The 17,330-nt window shown below is 37.8% G+C and overlaps 2 protein-coding genes across 5 annotated transcripts in view; one reads left to right on the top strand and one right to left on the bottom strand.

The window, feature by feature from the left end:
- Positions 1–3: 3 nt before the first annotated feature.
- On the bottom strand, positions 4–4,342 carry cenpv (centromere protein V). 4 transcript variants are annotated; one of them, XM_047379346.1, is made up of 6 exons: positions 4,262–4,342; positions 3,018–3,083; positions 2,818–2,910; positions 718–787; positions 519–633; positions 4–350 (listed from the first exon to the last, which is right to left on the bottom strand). In XM_047379346.1, the coding sequence occupies exons 3-6, from the start codon at positions 2,907–2,909 to the stop codon at positions 205–207; spliced, it is 423 nt and encodes a 140-aa protein (XP_047235302.1). In that variant the 5' UTR covers position 2,910; positions 3,018–3,083; positions 4,262–4,342; the 3' UTR covers positions 4–204. The 4 variants fall into 4 exon arrangements, with proteins under 4 accessions (XP_047235302.1, XP_047235299.1, XP_047235300.1 ...); XM_047379347.1 differs by having other exon boundaries at positions 137–350; positions 466–633; XM_047379343.1 differs by lacking the exon at positions 4,262–4,342 and having other exon boundaries at positions 4–633.
- A 227-nt stretch (positions 4,343–4,569) lies between these two features.
- ubb (ubiquitin B) overlaps positions 4,570–17,330 on the top strand; it is a 59,875-nt gene continuing 47,114 nt past the window's right edge. Inside the window, exons 1-2 of the mRNA XM_047379349.1 lie at positions 4,570–4,724; positions 6,458–8,056. Of these exons, the coding sequence (XP_047235305.1) occupies positions 6,466–8,056 (1,591 nt within the window). The 5' untranslated portion in view covers positions 4,570–4,724; positions 6,458–6,465. The remainder of the gene's footprint in view (positions 4,725–6,457; positions 8,057–17,330) is intronic.

Genomic DNA, 17,330 nt, shown 5'->3' with positions numbered 1-17,330 from the left:
GAATTTGAATTATGAATTTGAGTTTTATTGAACGTATAACAAAAGGTAAAAACTACGTTCCAAAAAAAAAAGAAAAACCAAATACAAAAGAAGAACAGTAAAGTACAATACGAACAATAAGAACAATAACAGCAGCAATAGCTGAATAATTTTTACTCATATGCTGTGAGTGATTTGAATGCTGTTTCACTATTTTTTAGTTAGTTATTTTTGCAGCAGGTCCGCTCCAGGTTTAGACATGTCTTTGATGCTGTTGTGAGCTTGCAGGCTCTCTTCCCACTGCTCCCCGCAAAACTTCTCCACTATGATGCTGCGAACAGTCCCTGGATCCAGACAGTGCGGAGCAACACCTGAGGGCGTAAACAGACAGAAACAAACAAGATCTGAACAACAAAACAAAACTGTCTCCAGCTTAAAATATTTACCCCCTATTGTGATCATAAGATTTCTGTTTTCTACACGTACTGTAACAGACAGATGTGATCGTCTTATGTCAATACTTGAGGCTGGGGTCGTACCATATCCATCAGGATTGGATCGTGGCGTGTAGAAACTCTGAACTCCACAGGTTCTACAGAAGGTGTGTTTAGCAACGTGAGTGTTAAAGGTGTATGTGGTCAGGTTGTCCACTCCCTACAGAGAAGAAAACACCACAATTATTAGAATTTTTATATGTTAAATAACTGTTAAATAATGTGTTTGAAGCTAACCTGTTACCTGCAAGAGAGTAAAGCGACTTTTTGGAACGATGAAATGGTGGTTTTGTTTTTTTGTGCAAATGCTACAGCTGTAGAAACAGATACATTTGTTTATTATTTTACAGTGACTTGAAAATACAGCATACTCCTTGAACTTCTCCATATTTTATCAAATTACAACCACAATTTTATGTGATAGCTCCACATACATGTTTTGGAAAGAAATGTGTTAAAGAAAGAGGTTGATGATTATCACTCAATTGGCTTTATTGATTTAGCCTTGCTAAGGAGAACAATTTACAGCATCAGACGTGCTCAGGAGCTGTGCCATAACTGTTCTGACCAGCCAAAAGGAAAAGCCTCCCTTTATCACAGCATTCCAAGGTAAAACCCCCATGAAGCCTGAGTCCCGTTAGGAGTGAGGCTGAGGTGAGAACAGTTGTAATTTTTACCTAGACGTATTGGCTACTCTGCAACGCGTTCCCCTTTTATCTTGTATTTCACAGAGCCAGAACCATCTGCATAACTAAAACAGAGCTGTTTGCCCTGAGCTTTGACATAAATAATACAGCAGGCAGGAGGAAGCAGGGGCGAAGTGAATACTTTTCTCAGCTCATAAAACAAAGGCACTTTCTAAATTTTCATCAACAAACATAATTGTTAAGTAGAAGTAAAAGGATACATCACTTTTAAAAATATTACAAATACAAATCTTGCAAGTGTGAACTGATTTCTATTCTTTCCCCTTCGCTACGATACCCCTAAATAAACAACTTAATTTCAGTATAAAACCAGCTATTCTGGGAAGGCCTCAGAGGTTTGTTAGAGAATATTAGACAACAAAAAAGCATCATGAAGAACAGGGGATACAGCAGACAAGTCAAGGAGGAGGTGGTGGAGAAGGTTAAAGGTTAAGTTATCAAACATTTTTACATGCTTTGAATGTCACACAGAGCATGGTTCAATCCATCATCTGAAAATGTAAAGAGGTGTGGCACAATTGCAAACATGCCCATGCACCTAAACTGCTGGGCAAGGAGAATATTAATTCAAACTGACAACTGGTAACTACTTGTTGCGTAATCTACAAGTCTGTTCTTCCAGGAAGAATGGCAAAAAGACAACCAAAAATGGCATAAGAAGTCCTGTCCTGGAGTCTGCCACAAGCCATGGACAAGAAGGTGCTTTGATCAGATGAGACAGAACTGAACTTTTTGACCAACATGCTAAATGTGAATAGTGTACATGCTTTTTCTTTAGCATGGACATGGAACCTGCTTAGAACTAATAAGAAGATGGGTGGAGGTAAATACAAGCCAGTTCTAGAAGAAAGCTTGATAGAGGCTACTTTTTATCAGGCTATTACAATAAAAGACATCACAATATAAAATAAGGTTTGTTGTTATAGGACAGGGACTGTATGCCTGTATGTCATTTTTTGTCCATTAATTACAGAAAGAATACTTTACTATTTTAAGATGGACCTAACATATGGAGAGCTGTTTCATTCAAAATTAAATAAAAAATAAATACTGCTATTGATAAATGATTAATAAATATTCCATGAAATAAATAAATATCCCCATGAAATAAAACAAAATAATTATGTTAAAAGAAATTTTCATCTCATTTTATTTAATTCATTTTAAGATTTATTTAATTTACTTAAAGATTCATTTATTTATTTATTTCATTATGCAGTTTTATTTTGTGACACTTTTATTTTGTAAAGCTACTTTATGTATTTCAGTGACTTTTACTTTTTAACCCCGTTTTTCATTTTAAGCTCTTTTTATTTTTTATATCCAAATGAGGGGGCGTAGTTTTATCTGTGGGGCGGCGCTGGGACAGCAGGGCCCAGCTCAATTCGTGGCTGAGGCCGGCAGAAGCATGCCGGTTCCTGTCAGAAGACAGCAATTCTTAAAATTAATTAAAGAAAACAAGATAAAAATTTATTTTAACATAATTTTTTTTTTTTTCATTGGGATATTTATTTATTTCATGGAATATTTATTAATCATTTATCAATAGCAGTACTTATTTATTTATTTACTTAATTTTGAATGAAACGGCTCTCCATAGTAACACAGTACCACAAAATGAGATTAATGATACACACTTGCAGTGAAAGACATGGAGGTCAGGGGAACTCCAGACTTCAAATCTAACAGCTCCGCAGTGGCAACCACCTAAATGTGTCACAAGGTCCATTCTAAAAATAATATGAACAAACAAAAACATCAGTATAAATTACCTATGGGCCTTTAGCCTTTAAGTACATGAGGTAAGCAAACTGCAGTCTATTGACCCAACATTTACATAAAAGTTCAGATGAAACCTGCGTGACGTGTTGCAAAACCTGTCGATCCGGAATATTCAGTCATCCTGTCAAGGAAATCACAGTGAGCTTGATCAAAGTGCAACACTGATATGTTTCACAATAACAATGGAGACCTTTCACCAAGATTAGATTTATCACAACTGATGAACATTTTAATCAAGCTGTGAACGGGTCATAAGCTAGATTGTACATACAGTCTATAGCCTAGACCTTGTTCTCCTTTTATGAGTTGGTTTTCTGAAACTCGTTGAGATGGCTGATAATTAATTCCAGGAAGGGGTAGGGCAAAGAACAGCAGACATGAACAAACACATTCCTTAAAGATTGAACTAGATCAGCCTGGACGTTGTTGGCAAGCAGTAATGTTGTCGATCACGAGTTCAGTGTCATATGACATGGTCCTGGTTGGGTGGGCTAAGCAAATGCTGTGACCCAAATACATAACTTGTACATACTCTCAGGCTGTTATCCAGTCTACGGTCCAAAAATAGATAGCAAGTAGGCTACAGAGCCCCATCTAAAAATGGTCTCAGCTTGTTGATTCAGACATTTTTCCAGTCTAATTTTGTTTCTGTGACTCACTGCGATCACAAAAGCTTGAAATCTTAACCGAATAGTTTAATCAATGTTTTTAAAAGATTCACGAAAGCTAGTGGCCAGCAGTCCAGTCAGCAATATGTTTACCTCGGGGGAAAAGTGTTTTAACATCCACATAATAGACAGTTATTCAAAGGATAAACTGTCAAAGCTACTCCATCTTGATTATCTGTTTCATTCGCCTGTCACACAAATGACTTCGGAGCAATCTCAACTGGCGTAAGCATTATGATAAAAAGATAACACAAACTTCACATCGTTATTTTTGAGTGGGCAATGTTATCCAACACATTTTCAGCAACTGGATAAATTAGAATATATTTGAAAAATGATATAGTTGTTCTATCGGAATCGCAACAATCAACATGGTTCATGTATTAATAGGATTCTGTTGGATGAGATCATATCTGGGATATTGCTTGGACTTGTTCTTCCTGGTAAAACTCTCATAAACGCAAAGTCATTCGGGCTTGTTGAAAAACATCAAATCGTGTTTTACTTCGTCTAATCGAAAATAAGGTAGCTGAAACTCACATTTCACAGTAAAAGCCTAAACGTCTACAATAAATCGTTAACAAAGGTCGCATATAAGTCTTAAATAAGTATGTTATAACGCTTTACTCACAAAATATGCTATTCATCATCCATTGCTTACTCTTACTTAGCAACCAATCACAAGACAAACAAACATCTATGTTACCCAATCAGAAGCTTGGAGAAAGTTCTGTTGACGTGGCGTCTCTGGCAGATTCTGGAAACCATGCCTTCCCTACCAAACCGAGATATCATTCCGCCGCTGACGAAAATTCGTGTTTCTTAAAATTTCAACACTTTTTTTTCCAAACATCTATTTTAATTAAATGTTAAGCTTTAAAATAGAACAACACAATGCGAAGACAGATTATTTTACTTAAAAGAAATGCCATTAAAGGCTTTGAGAACTACTTTTCTATGCGGACGGATATGAACTTCTTGCACATTCAGCTTGGTATAAAAATAGTGGGCGCCTCTAACTGCATTAGTCAGCGGAAGAAGAGACATCGGTTATACGTATATCTACGCAGATTTTCCTGTTTAAAACAAAAGCTGTAAGTATATTTCAAGTACAGTTTTAACATACATTGTATTCTGTGTTCTGCAAATGTTTTAGTAGTTTAATGTTTCTTTTCGGCTTTAAGAGCTGTCAAAAGAAAGTGAGTCGACGGTAGTAACGTATGCCATTTAATTTTTTGGTGGGACTTGAGTACATTTAATTTAACTTAATGTAACTCTGCTCTCCGTGGTTTGTATGGAGACGTGTTAAATTTATCAGCAATAGCGGTGACGCGACAGTTTTTTGTTTCGGCCATTGCTGGTAACTGACGAACAAAGAAGGTCTATATGGCCTCAAAATGGCGCTCGTGTCTGTTAATGGTTGCTAAGGCGCGGTCTTATTTTTTTATACACGCACACGCGAGCGCACACACACTTACATAGATGGTGTGTGTTCCATCTTTTTCTATTGTAAATTTGTATTTTCCAATGCCCTCTTTATATTTATAATAAAGGTGCAGCATTAAGATCTTTGTAAATAATAAAGGGATGTTGAGTGTTAACAAGGTAGCCAGTCTTCATTGATTGCACATTGCACCAGTAAGCGCAGAGTGTGAAGGTTCAATTAGCAGGGTAAGAGCACAGTTTTTTGCTCAAAATATTGAAATGCACACAACATTATGGGTGACATACCAGAGTTCAAAAGAGGACAAATTGTTGGAGCATGTATTGCTGGCGCATCTGTGACCAAGACGGCAAGTCTTTGTGATGTATCAAGAGCCACGGTATCCAGGGTAATGTCAGCATACCACCAAGAAGGACGAACCACATCCAACAGGATTAACTGTGTACTCAAGAGGAAGCTGTCTGAAAGGGATGTTCGGGTTCTAACCCGGATTGTATCCAGAAAACATAAAACCACGGCTGCCCAAATCACGGCAGAATTAAATGTGCACCTCAACTCTCCTGTTTCCACCAGAACAGTCTGTCGGGAGCTCCACAGGGTCAATATACACGGCCGGGCTGCTATAGCCAAACCTTTGGTCACTCATGCCAATGCCAAACGTTGGTTTCAATGGTGCAAGGAGCACAAATCTTGGGCTGTGGACAATGTGAAACATGTATTGTTCTCTGATGAGTCCACCTTTACTGTTTTCCCCACATCTGAGAGAGTTATGGTGTGGAGAAGCCCCAAAGAAGCGTACCACCCAGACTGTTGCATGCCCAGAGTGAAGCATGGGGGTGGATCAGTGATGGTTTGGGCTGCCATATCATGGCATTCCCTTGGCCCAATACTTGTGCTAGATGGGCGCATCACTACCAAGGACTACCGAATCATTCTTGAGGACCATGTGCATCCAATGGTTCAAACATTGTATCCTGAATGCGGTGCCGTGTATCAGGATGACAATGCACCAATACACACAGCAAGACTGGTGAAAGATTGGTTTGATGAACATGAAAGTGAAGTTTAACATCTCCCATGGCCTGCACAGTCACCAGATCTAAATATTATTGAGCCACTTTGGGGTGTTTTGGAGGAGCGAGTCAGGAAACGTTTTTCTCCACCAGTATCATGTAGTGACCTGGCCACTATCCTGCAAGAAGAATGGCTTAAAATCCCTCTGACCACTGTGCAGGACTTGTATATGTCATTCCCAAGACGAATTGATGCTGTATTGGCCACAAAGGAGGCCCTACACCATACTAATAAATTATTGTGGTCTAAAACCAGGTCTTTCAGTTTCATTGTCCAACCCCTGTATATTTTTTTTTTCAATTTTCACAGGAGCAAACATGCAGATCTTCGTCAAGACCCTCACTGGCAAGACCATCACTCTGGAAGTGGAGCCCAGCGACACCATCGAGAACGTCAAGGCTAAGATCCAGGACAAGGAAGGCATCCCCCCTGACCAGCAGAGGCTGATCTTTGCTGGCAAGCAGCTGGAAGATGGCCGCACCCTGTCTGACTACAACATCCAGAAGGAGTCCACCCTCCACCTGGTTCTCCGCCTCAGGGGTGGAATGCAGATCTTCGTCAAGACCCTCACTGGCAAGACCATCACTCTGGAGGTGGAGCCCAGCGACACCATCGAGAACGTCAAGGCTAAGATCCAGGACAAGGAAGGCATCCCCCCTGACCAGCAGAGGCTGATCTTTGCTGGCAAGCAGCTGGAAGATGGCCGCACCCTGTCTGACTACAACATTCAGAAGGAGTCCACCCTCCACCTGGTTCTCCGCCTCAGGGGTGGAATGCAGATCTTTGTCAAGACCCTCACTGGCAAGACCATCACTCTGGAGGTGGAGCCCAGCGACACCATCGAGAACGTTAAGGCTAAGATCCAGGACAAGGAAGGCATCCCCCCTGACCAGCAGAGGCTGATCTTTGCTGGCAAGCAGCTGGAAGATGGCCGCACCCTGTCTGACTACAACATTCAGAAGGAGTCCACCCTCCACCTGGTTCTCCGCCTCAGGGGTGGAATGCAGATCTTCGTCAAGACCCTCACTGGCAAGACCATCACTCTGGAGGTGGAGCCCAGCGACACCATCGAGAACGTCAAGGCTAAGATCCAGGACAAGGAAGGCATCCCCCCTGACCAGCAGAGGCTGATCTTTGCTGGCAAGCAGCTGGAAGATGGCCGCACCCTGTCTGACTACAACATTCAGAAGGAGTCCACCCTCCACCTGGTTCTCCGCCTCAGGGGTGGAATGCAGATCTTCGTCAAGACCCTCACTGGCAAGACCATCACTCTGGAGGTGGAGCCCAGCGACACCATCGAGAACGTCAAGGCTAAGATCCAGGACAAGGAAGGCATCCCCCCTGACCAGCAGAGGCTGATCTTTGCTGGCAAGCAGCTGGAAGATGGCCGCACCCTGTCTGACTACAACATTCAGAAGGAGTCCACCCTCCACCTGGTTCTCCGCCTCAGGGGTGGAATGCAGATCTTCGTCAAGACCCTCACTGGCAAGACCATCACTCTGGAGGTGGAGCCCAGCGACACCATCGAGAACGTTAAGGCTAAGATCCAGGACAAGGAAGGCATCCCCCCTGACCAGCAGAGGCTGATCTTTGCTGGCAAGCAGCTGGAAGATGGCCGCACCCTGTCTGACTACAACATCCAGAAGGAGTCCACCCTCCACCTGGTTCTCCGCCTCAGGGGTGGAATGCAGATCTTCGTCAAGACCCTCACTGGCAAGACCATCACTCTGGAGGTGGAGCCCAGCGACACCATCGAGAACGTCAAGGCTAAGATCCAGGACAAGGAAGGCATCCCCCCTGACCAGCAGAGGCTGATCTTTGCTGGCAAGCAGCTGGAAGATGGCCGCACCCTGTCTGACTACAACATTCAGAAGGAGTCCACCCTCCACCTGGTTCTCCGCCTCAGGGGTGGCCAGTAAAAAGAATATAATGAAAAACAATTCCATGTTCTCTTAAACTGCTCCTCATGTTGACATTTAATGTGTGACATGTAAAAGTGCATAAATGTTACAACTTCAGTGACCAAAATGTGTTCATATCACTTAATAAAAGGTTAACCATATTTTTATGGTGGTTTGTCAACAAAACAGAAATTCTTGATCCCAGAAGATAAAATTTTGTTCCAGTGCCTTAAAACAATTGTTGTGCATACAAATGACATTAGAATAAGGCCTAAGGATATAAAGCAGTGATAAGGTACAACACTGACCTATGAAATTGGTTTTCCCTTCCAATGAAAGCAAAGTGTTAAATTGATAAAAACCTAGAAACATCCAGTTTTAGATTAGCTGCATGAGGTATATGTTACTGAAATTACAGATCAGCACTGTTTGAATTGTGTTTAAGACGTTTACATTTTTAATTCAACTTGAACAGAAATGTGTATTCTGCATCATTTTGCATTTGAAAAAAAATTGGACAAATTTGGTAATGAAACTATAATGGCATGGATAATTGTTCAAAAACATTCCAAATTGGTTGGGTATCTAGGGCATAATACCAGCTGGTTCTGCCACAGCTGCTGACCAGGCGTGCCTCCATTTTGGAAATGTCATGACATCACAAGCTTACAGTATCTCATAACTACAGGGGAATATGGGGGGAAAAGGCCCTATACAGAATTCCTCTTGGGGTCCCTTTCTTGTGTAATTTTAATTTGAAGTTAATATACACACCCAATCAATAAATTAGAATATTAAAAGTTTATTCATTTCAGTAACAGCTTGTTAAGTGACACACATTATATAGATCAGTTATACATAGTTGTATATTTTCAAACTTTCTATTATGATTTGCAGCTGATGAAACCACAGCATTTCAGATTTAAATATTACATAACATCAAGAAAAAAACATAATACAGAAATGTGGCCTTAATGAAAGGTATTTTTAATATCTGCTTACAGTTAATTTTCAAAAGGTACTTTTAATCTGTTAAACAAGCCTCATCAGAACGCAGATGCGTAGTTAGACCTGGGCTTCCGGCGCGGAAACCCTGGATGTTTTCTGAATAGCCCCTGACTTCTTGATAGAAGAAATTTAGAAGTATTAAAAAGATGCAGCCACAAAATGGTATTGGACTTTACATTTTTATTTAAAAACAGTCAGGTTTTTTAACTTGTGTTCCATATAATCACGTCCCGCTCCACCTAACCTGACAATGAGTTAAAAGAAGAAGACAAGAAATAGTTATTTAAAGACGGCTGGTTCTGTTCTGGAGACTCCTCTGGAACCTCTAGAGATCATTGTATCATTGTGCAAAGAAGGATTCATAAAATGAAGAACATTATAGAGAACCCTGAGCATCCTCTTCATGAGACTCTTCTACAACAACAGTGTCTTCAGTCAGAGGCTTCTTCAGATCTGCTGTAAGACAGAGCACTACAGGAGATCCTTCCTGCCCACAGCCATCAGCATCTACAACGGCTCTTTGAAGGAACCTGTATAATATTAGCTACAACATCATTTCATTTCCCTTTGGGATGAATAAAGTATTTTTAAATTGAATTTAATTGAACTGAATAACTGAACGGGACAGATAAACTACTTGAAACTTGGATATCTAAAATAAAACTGATGCATTTGTAAACTTGTCCTGGGTGAGTTCTAGCTCTTTTAGGGCCACCAGGGAAGGAGGACACCAGTAGTCACAAAGTTTGCTTATACCTCAAGCCAGCCCTGTTTGTGAAATCAAGAAATGGGATTCCCAGTTTTCTCAGAAAATCTCTTGTAGAGCTCATTAATATATTGTAGTTGTAGAAGGAGGGGCTCACCTACTTCTAGAGTCTCTAGAAGTAGAATGGGAGGCAGATCCTTTAGTTATCAGGCTCCTCTCCTATGGAACCAGCTCCCAGCTTTAGTCCGTGAGGCAGACACTGTCTACTTTTAAGGCTAGGCTTAAAACTTTCCTTTTTGATAAAGCTTATAGTTAGAGTGGCTTAGGTTATCAGGGAGGGAGCCTTCCTCCCTCCCTGTTGGATGGAGTAAGGGGGAGTCAGGTTTAGCCTAAACCAGCTCAGTTATGGTTGAGGTGCAAACACACCCTCCATTTCTGCTACCTGTATGACCCCTTCTCTTTTCTAATGGTTATAATCAGTCTGACAGAGAGAGGTTTCCCAATCCTTGTGGTTTTTAGTATAACAATGACCATCAGTGGGACCCTTTGTGGGGTTCCTTGAGACGACATTGTTGTAAATAAGCGCCGTTTAACTAAATAATCTGAACTGAAACTATCTGTGTAGTTATGCTGCTATAGGCTTAGGCTGCTGGAGGACATAATGACCACTTTCACCCTCTTTGCTACATTCTCACACTACTCTCCAATTTTGCATTATTTGCTGTTATTTTAGTTTTTAACTTTATGTTCTCTCTTTCTCTTCCTAGAAGCTACACCTGGCCTGGCTCTGTCTACCTGTGACACCTTTCTGGAGAGGGGAATCATCCGAGCTTCTGCTGGCAACAACTTAATGCTCACCCTCTACTGATGATCCACTTGGCCCTGTCTTTTAGTGTTTAACCCTTTCTCTCTCCTAGACATGGAAATTGACTGAGCTTTTACTGTGACTAACTCTATGTGCTCTCTTTAGACTCTAACCCTGAAAACTGGCTCAAAGTTTATCTGTTCTTTCTTTCTAGGTGAAACGACTAAAGGAGCGACATCCATTAACATTTACTTTTCCTTCCCATAGAAAGTACTCCTGGATCAGTGCTTCTGTGTTCTTTTTGTGTCTCTGCTCTGTTCTCTCAAAGCCCCAGTCGGTCGTAGCAGATGGCCTCTCACACTGAGCCTGGTTCTGCTGGAGGTTTCTTCCTGTTAAAAGGGAGTTTTTCCTCTCCACTGTCGCTACATGCATGCTCAGTATGAGGGATTGCTGCAAAGTCAACGCCAGTGACTGTCCACTGTCTCTACATGCTCATCCAGGAGGAGTGAATGCTGCACGTCACTGACTGGATGCAATCGGCTGGGTTCCCTTAGATAGAAAAACTTTTTATCCAATTTGAATAAATAACTGAATCTGACAGCACTGTTCAATGATTAGGATTAATTGGAATGTATGTACCAGAGTTTTGTGAAGTGCTTTGAGACAACATGTGTTGTGAATTGGCGCTATATAAATAAACTGAATGAAAAATTAACTTGGAAACAGCACATAGAATCAGTTCAAAATAAATATAAAAAAGTGAATAATTTGTTGAGATGTCTCGCTGGACAGGAATGGGGAGCTTCAAGAAGTGCGCTGTTGGGAATATATCAGGCTCTCATGAGATCTTCCTTGGATTATGGGTGTATAGCATATATGGCAGCTGCTGATAGCCATTTGAGGAAAATTGATAGTGAACAAACACAAGGGTTAAGAATATGTTGTGTAGCTTTTAGATCATCTCCTTTAGCTGCTTTGCAAGTTGAAATTGGGGAGCTTCCTTTAAGATTAAGAAGATTGAAGCTAATGTATGTGTATTGGGTAAACCTACAGGGACACGTCAGCAACTAAAATTAATACTAAATAGAGAGAAAATAGGATTTTGATAAATCCTTTAGGAAATGAATCAAATTATGTTAGAAATAATATATACATATATATATGTATATATATATATATACATATATATATGTGTGTGTGTGTGTGAGTGTGTATGGATGTGAATTCGCACATTCGTGTATATCATTGAGGTTTGTATTATTATATTCCCTGTGAGATTATTGATGACCGCACTCCAGCCTGGTAGGTGGCGGTAAATGCACCTTAAATTGGTTACCTTCTGCCAATAAAAAAACAAGAGTCTGCCAGCTTCCGGCCGACTCTGTGAGTCTTCTGACGATAGGGTTAGCTGTGTGGTAGCTGGGCTGCTACAGTTTAGCTAGGAGACAACGGTTGAACCCGGAAAAGGATTGGTTGGAGGCAGGATCTTGGCGCGAAACTTCGATCTGAAAACGTTGGTCTACTAAGAACCCCACAGTGGTAGAAATTATTTACTTTTGGAAGTGGCAGTAAAAGGCATAAACTGGTATGTGAATGGTTCAGAATGGATACACAGGAGGATAATATGGACTTTGATGAATGGACGCCAGTAAGTAGAGGGAGAGGACGCGGAAGAGGTAAAGCAGAAGAAGGAAAAATGTTAGACAGCCAAAGGAATAAAAGAGAGTTGGAAGAAAACAGTTCTGAAGAAGAGAGAGTAGTTAGGAGGAAAATCGGAAGGGAAGAATGTAAAATAATATTAAAGATAAAAAATGAAGAAGAAAAAGAGAACCTGAGTCCTATTTCACTATCTAGAGAAATTAAAAAAAAGATAGGAGATGTTGAAATGGTGAAGGTCTTGAGAGATGGAAATATACTGGTGGTGTGTAAAACTGAAGAACAAAGAAGAAAGGCTTTACAAGTGGAAAACATTTGCAAGAAAACAGTGACAGAGAGGAAGATTATAGGAGAAGATAAAATCATTCGGGGGGTAATTTATGGCATTCCTATGGAGGAAGATATAGACAAGTTAAAAAAAAGCATTGTTGGTGCAAAGGTAAAAAATCTCAAAAGACTGACAAAAAATGTAAATGGTGAAAGAGTAGGAAGCCTGTCAATTTTAATAGATTTTGAAGAAAAGGTGTTGCCACAAAATGTTAAAATAGGATATCTGAGTTTTTCTGTGAGGCCTTTCATTCCTCCACCACTAAGATGTTTTAAATGTCAGAGATATGGTCACATAGCAGCTGTCTGTAAAGGAAAACAAAGATGTCCAAAGTGTGGAGAAGATCACAGAATTGAAGATTGTGGGGAAGAAGTGCAGGAAAAATGTTGCAATTGTGGAGGGCAACATAGAGTTACATTCGGGGGATGTGAGGTAAGGAAGAAAGCAAAAGAAATCCAACAAATTAAAATGACTAAAAACATAAGCTATGCCGAAGCAGTCAAAAATGTACAGAAAGAAAGATCAAGGGATGAAGGTCAAATTAGGATTCAAGATTATCAACAAAGAAAAGTAGAATCAGAGGAAAATGTTACAATGTCTGTGGAAAAACTGATATTATTCATAGCTTATGTCATTAACTGCACTGAACAGGCTAAACACAAAACAGAAAAGATTAAAATAATAGTCAGAGGAGCAGAAAAGTTCTTAGGGTTTAAAGAAGGATCTTGGGAAAACATTAATAAAAAGTTGGAAACAGATGGAAGGCAAGGAGGAACCCCAGCTGATAGAAATATATGATAATATTACAGTGGAATGCAAGAAGTTTAATCGCTAATGGACAGGAATTTAAAGGGTATATAGATGGAATTGAAGAAAAACCAGAAATTATATGTATACAGGAGACGTGGTTAAAACCAAACCTAGATTTTGTGTTTAAAGGGTACAATAGTATCAGAAGGGATAGAATAGAAGGAAGTGGAGGAGGATGTGGAATATTTATAAAAGAAGGGATACAATATCAGATATTAGGAAAAGGCAAAGAGTTAGAATATATAGTAGTTGAAATTTACAATAAAAAGGAAAAGTGTAAAATAATAAATTTTTATAATCCATGTAAAATATTATCATTTGAGTTGATGGATGAATTAATGGGATACTTAGAAGGAAAAGTAATCTGGTGTGGAGATTTTAATGCTAACAGCACATTATGGGGAAAATGTAATAATAAAAATGGACAAGTTATTGAAGAAATAATGGAAATAAAAAATTTGGTATGTATAAATGATGGAAAAGGAACAAGAATTAATGTAAAAACAGGTACAGAATCTGTGATTGATTTAACAATAGTATCAAATTGTTTAGCCAATAACTGTGAGTGGGACATTGACAAAGATACAACAGTAGGCAGTGATCATTACCCCATTAAAATCATAACAGGAATATTAATAAATAACAGGAATACAGGATTATATAAAAGATGGAACTTTAATAAGGCTGATTGGGAAAAATTTAAATATTTAAGTCAAAAGAAATTGGAAGAAATAGATGAGTCAATTGATATAAATAGTTTAAATATAAATATCTGTAAAAAAATATTACAGGCTGCAGAAGAATCAATAAAAAAAGGAGGAAGAAAGAACGATAAAAAAATTGTGCCATGGTGGACAAAAGAATGTAGTGAAGTAATAAAATTAAGAAATAAAGCATTTAAAATGTTAAAAAGTAACCCAATTTATCAGAATTTAATTGAGTACAAAAGAAAGCAGGCAAAGGTAAGAAAGATCATTAAACATACAAAAAGAGAATATTGGAGAAACTTTTGTAATACCGTAGGGAGAGAAACAAAAATTGATCAAATTTGGAAAACGATTAAAAGAATGAAGGGTATTAGAAAAGAATATGGATATCCTATATTAAAAATAGATAATATAACTGTAACGGAAGATAAAGAAAAAGCAGAAATATTAGCTAAAACATTTAGTAAAATTCATAGTTCAAATAATATTAGTGAAGAGGGAAAGAAAGGTAGGGAAATCACAAAGATGAAATATAAAGAATTAATGCAAAATAATGTAGATACAAATAAATTAATAAATGAACCATTTACACAAGGAGAATTGAACTTTGTAACCAGGAAAACAAAAAATACATCACCTGGAAAAGATCAAATTTACTATACGATGATAGAACATCTTAATGACAAAGCAAAAGACAAAATATTAGAATTATACAATAAAGTCTGGGAGGAGGGAGAGCTGCCACAGAGCTGGAAGGAAGCAATAATTATTCCAATAGCTAAACCAGGAAAAGATAACACAAAACCAGAAAATTATAGACCAATCGCATTAACATCAAATATTTGTAAAATAATGGAAAAAATGATTAATAATAGATTAACATATTATTTAAATATTAATGGATATATATCTAGAAATCAAAATGGGTTTAGAAAAGGGAGAAGCACAAATGACTCTGCATTATGTTTAGAATATGAAATTAGGAGAGCACAAATAAACAAAGAAAATGTAGTAGCTGTATTTTTTGATATAGAAAAAGCATATGACATGATGTGGGTTGAAGGATTATTAATTAAATTAAATAAAATGGGTATTACTGGAAAAATGTTTAACTGGATTAAAGATTTTTTAACAAAAAGAACAATACAAGTAAGAATTGGTCAAGAATTGTCAGATAAATATATAATAGATAATGGTACTCCTCAAGGAAGTATTATAAGTCCGTTATTGTTTTCTATAATGATAAATGATGTATTTAAAAATATTGGTAAGGACGTCGGTTGCTCACTATTTGCAGATGATGGAGCTATATGGAAAAGGGGTCGTAATATCAAATTTATTGAAAAGAAAATACAGGATGAGATTATTAGAATAGAACAATGGGCAAATCAATGGGGATTTAAATTCTCAGTGGAAAAAACAAAAGTAATGGTGTTTACACAGAAAAGGAAAAGAGAAAATATCAAACTAAAATTATACAATCAAGTTTTAGAACAAGTAAAAAATATAAAATTTTTAGGTATATGGTTTGATGAAAAAATTATATGGAAAGTACATATAGAAAAAATCATAGATAAATGCAAAAGAATATTAAACATTATGAGATGTATGGCTGGTATTGATTGGGGAGCAGATCGAACATCATTAAAAAGAATTTATACAGGATTAATTAGATCAAATATTGATTATGGAAGTATAATTTATGGATCAGCAGCAAACACTCATCTTATAAAATTAGACAATATACAACATCAAGCTTTAAGAATTTGTACAGGAGCAATCAGAACCAGTCCAATAGCAGCACTTCAGGTAGAGATGGGAGAGATGCCATTAGATTTAAGAAGGAAACAGTTAGCAGTAAATTACTGGATAAACTTACAAAGCAATAATCCGGATCATCCCACACGTGATATTTTAAAACCATGCTGGGAAAAAGAAAAAAAACAAGTTAAGAGTTTTGGTTGGATTATCAATAATATAGCAGAAAAATTTCAAATATATGAAAAAGAAATAAGTTTAATGTTGCCTTTGCCAGTAGTACCACCGTGGCTGTTACCAGAAGCAGTGGTGGATATGGCGTTGATGGAAAAGAAAAAGGATCCAAAATGTAGATTAGATTCAAGTATAATACAAGAATATATAAACAATTACTATCATTATGTCCAGATTTACACAGACGCATCAAAAACAGATGAAAAAATAGGAGTAGCATTTGTAATACCAGAATTTAAAATAAAAGTAGGAAAAAGAATTACAGATGGATTATCAGTATATTCAGGAGAATTATTAGCAATATTGTTAGCAGTGCAGTGGGTGGAGGATATAAAACCATTAAAAACAATCATTTGTTCAGACTCAAGTTCAGCATTATTAAGTTTAAAACATAATCATTCAGAGGGTAGACCAGACATTTTGTTGGAAATAAAACTTACTTTATTTAGAATACAAAGAATGGGATTAATATTAGTGTTTTTATGGGTACCGGCACACGTAGGAGTTGGAGGGAATGAGAAGGCGGACAGGATAGCAAAGAAGGCAACACAAAACAACATTAGCTTTATAATAAATATTAGTAGGTCAGAGGCAAGAAATATAATTAAACAGAGAATCAGGAAAGAGTGGCAAAAAAGGTGGGATGAAGAAAAGAAAGGAAGATGGTTTTACAGAATCAACAAGATAGTAGGAGAAGTAAGAACAGGAAGAAGGAGTAGAAAAGAGGAAAGATTAATTACAAGATTAAGACTAGGACATACAGGACTTAATTCTACATTGTTCAAGATAAATAAACATAATACAGGAAAATGTGATCATTGTGGAGAGGAGGAAACAATAGAACATGTAATATTGAAGTGTCAGAAATATGAACAAGAAAGAACAATTTTAAGGAGAGAATTTGTAGGTATTAAAGAAAATTTTATATTGAGAGATACTTTGCAAAGAAGTTTAGGTAGCAAACATATTCAAATTATAATTAGATTTTTCAAAAGCACTAAATTAATAAATAAAATTTGATTGTTGTAATAGTAAATAAGATTTAAAACCATGAAGAACCACACTCCATACCAGTTGGTGGCGGTAATGCACATCTTCAAGTTATTTGCCAACTGCCAAAAAACAACACAGAAGAAGAAGAAGAATAAAAAAACAAAAGAAGAAGAAGAAGCAGCAGCAGTTAGACAGAGGAGTTTGCCATCTTTAAGTCGTCGAATAAAAATACCAGAAAACAACTGTAAGTACGTTTCCCCCTTTCCTTTTTTTGAC

The sequence above is a fragment of the Girardinichthys multiradiatus genome, chromosome 11, assembly GCF_021462225.1.
Source record: "Girardinichthys multiradiatus isolate DD_20200921_A chromosome 11, DD_fGirMul_XY1, whole genome shotgun sequence".
Classification (NCBI taxonomy): Eukaryota; Metazoa; Chordata; class Actinopteri; order Cyprinodontiformes; family Goodeidae; genus Girardinichthys; species Girardinichthys multiradiatus.
The sequence above is the reverse complement of the archived record's forward strand: the minus strand, read 5'-3'. Positions and strand labels throughout refer to the sequence as shown.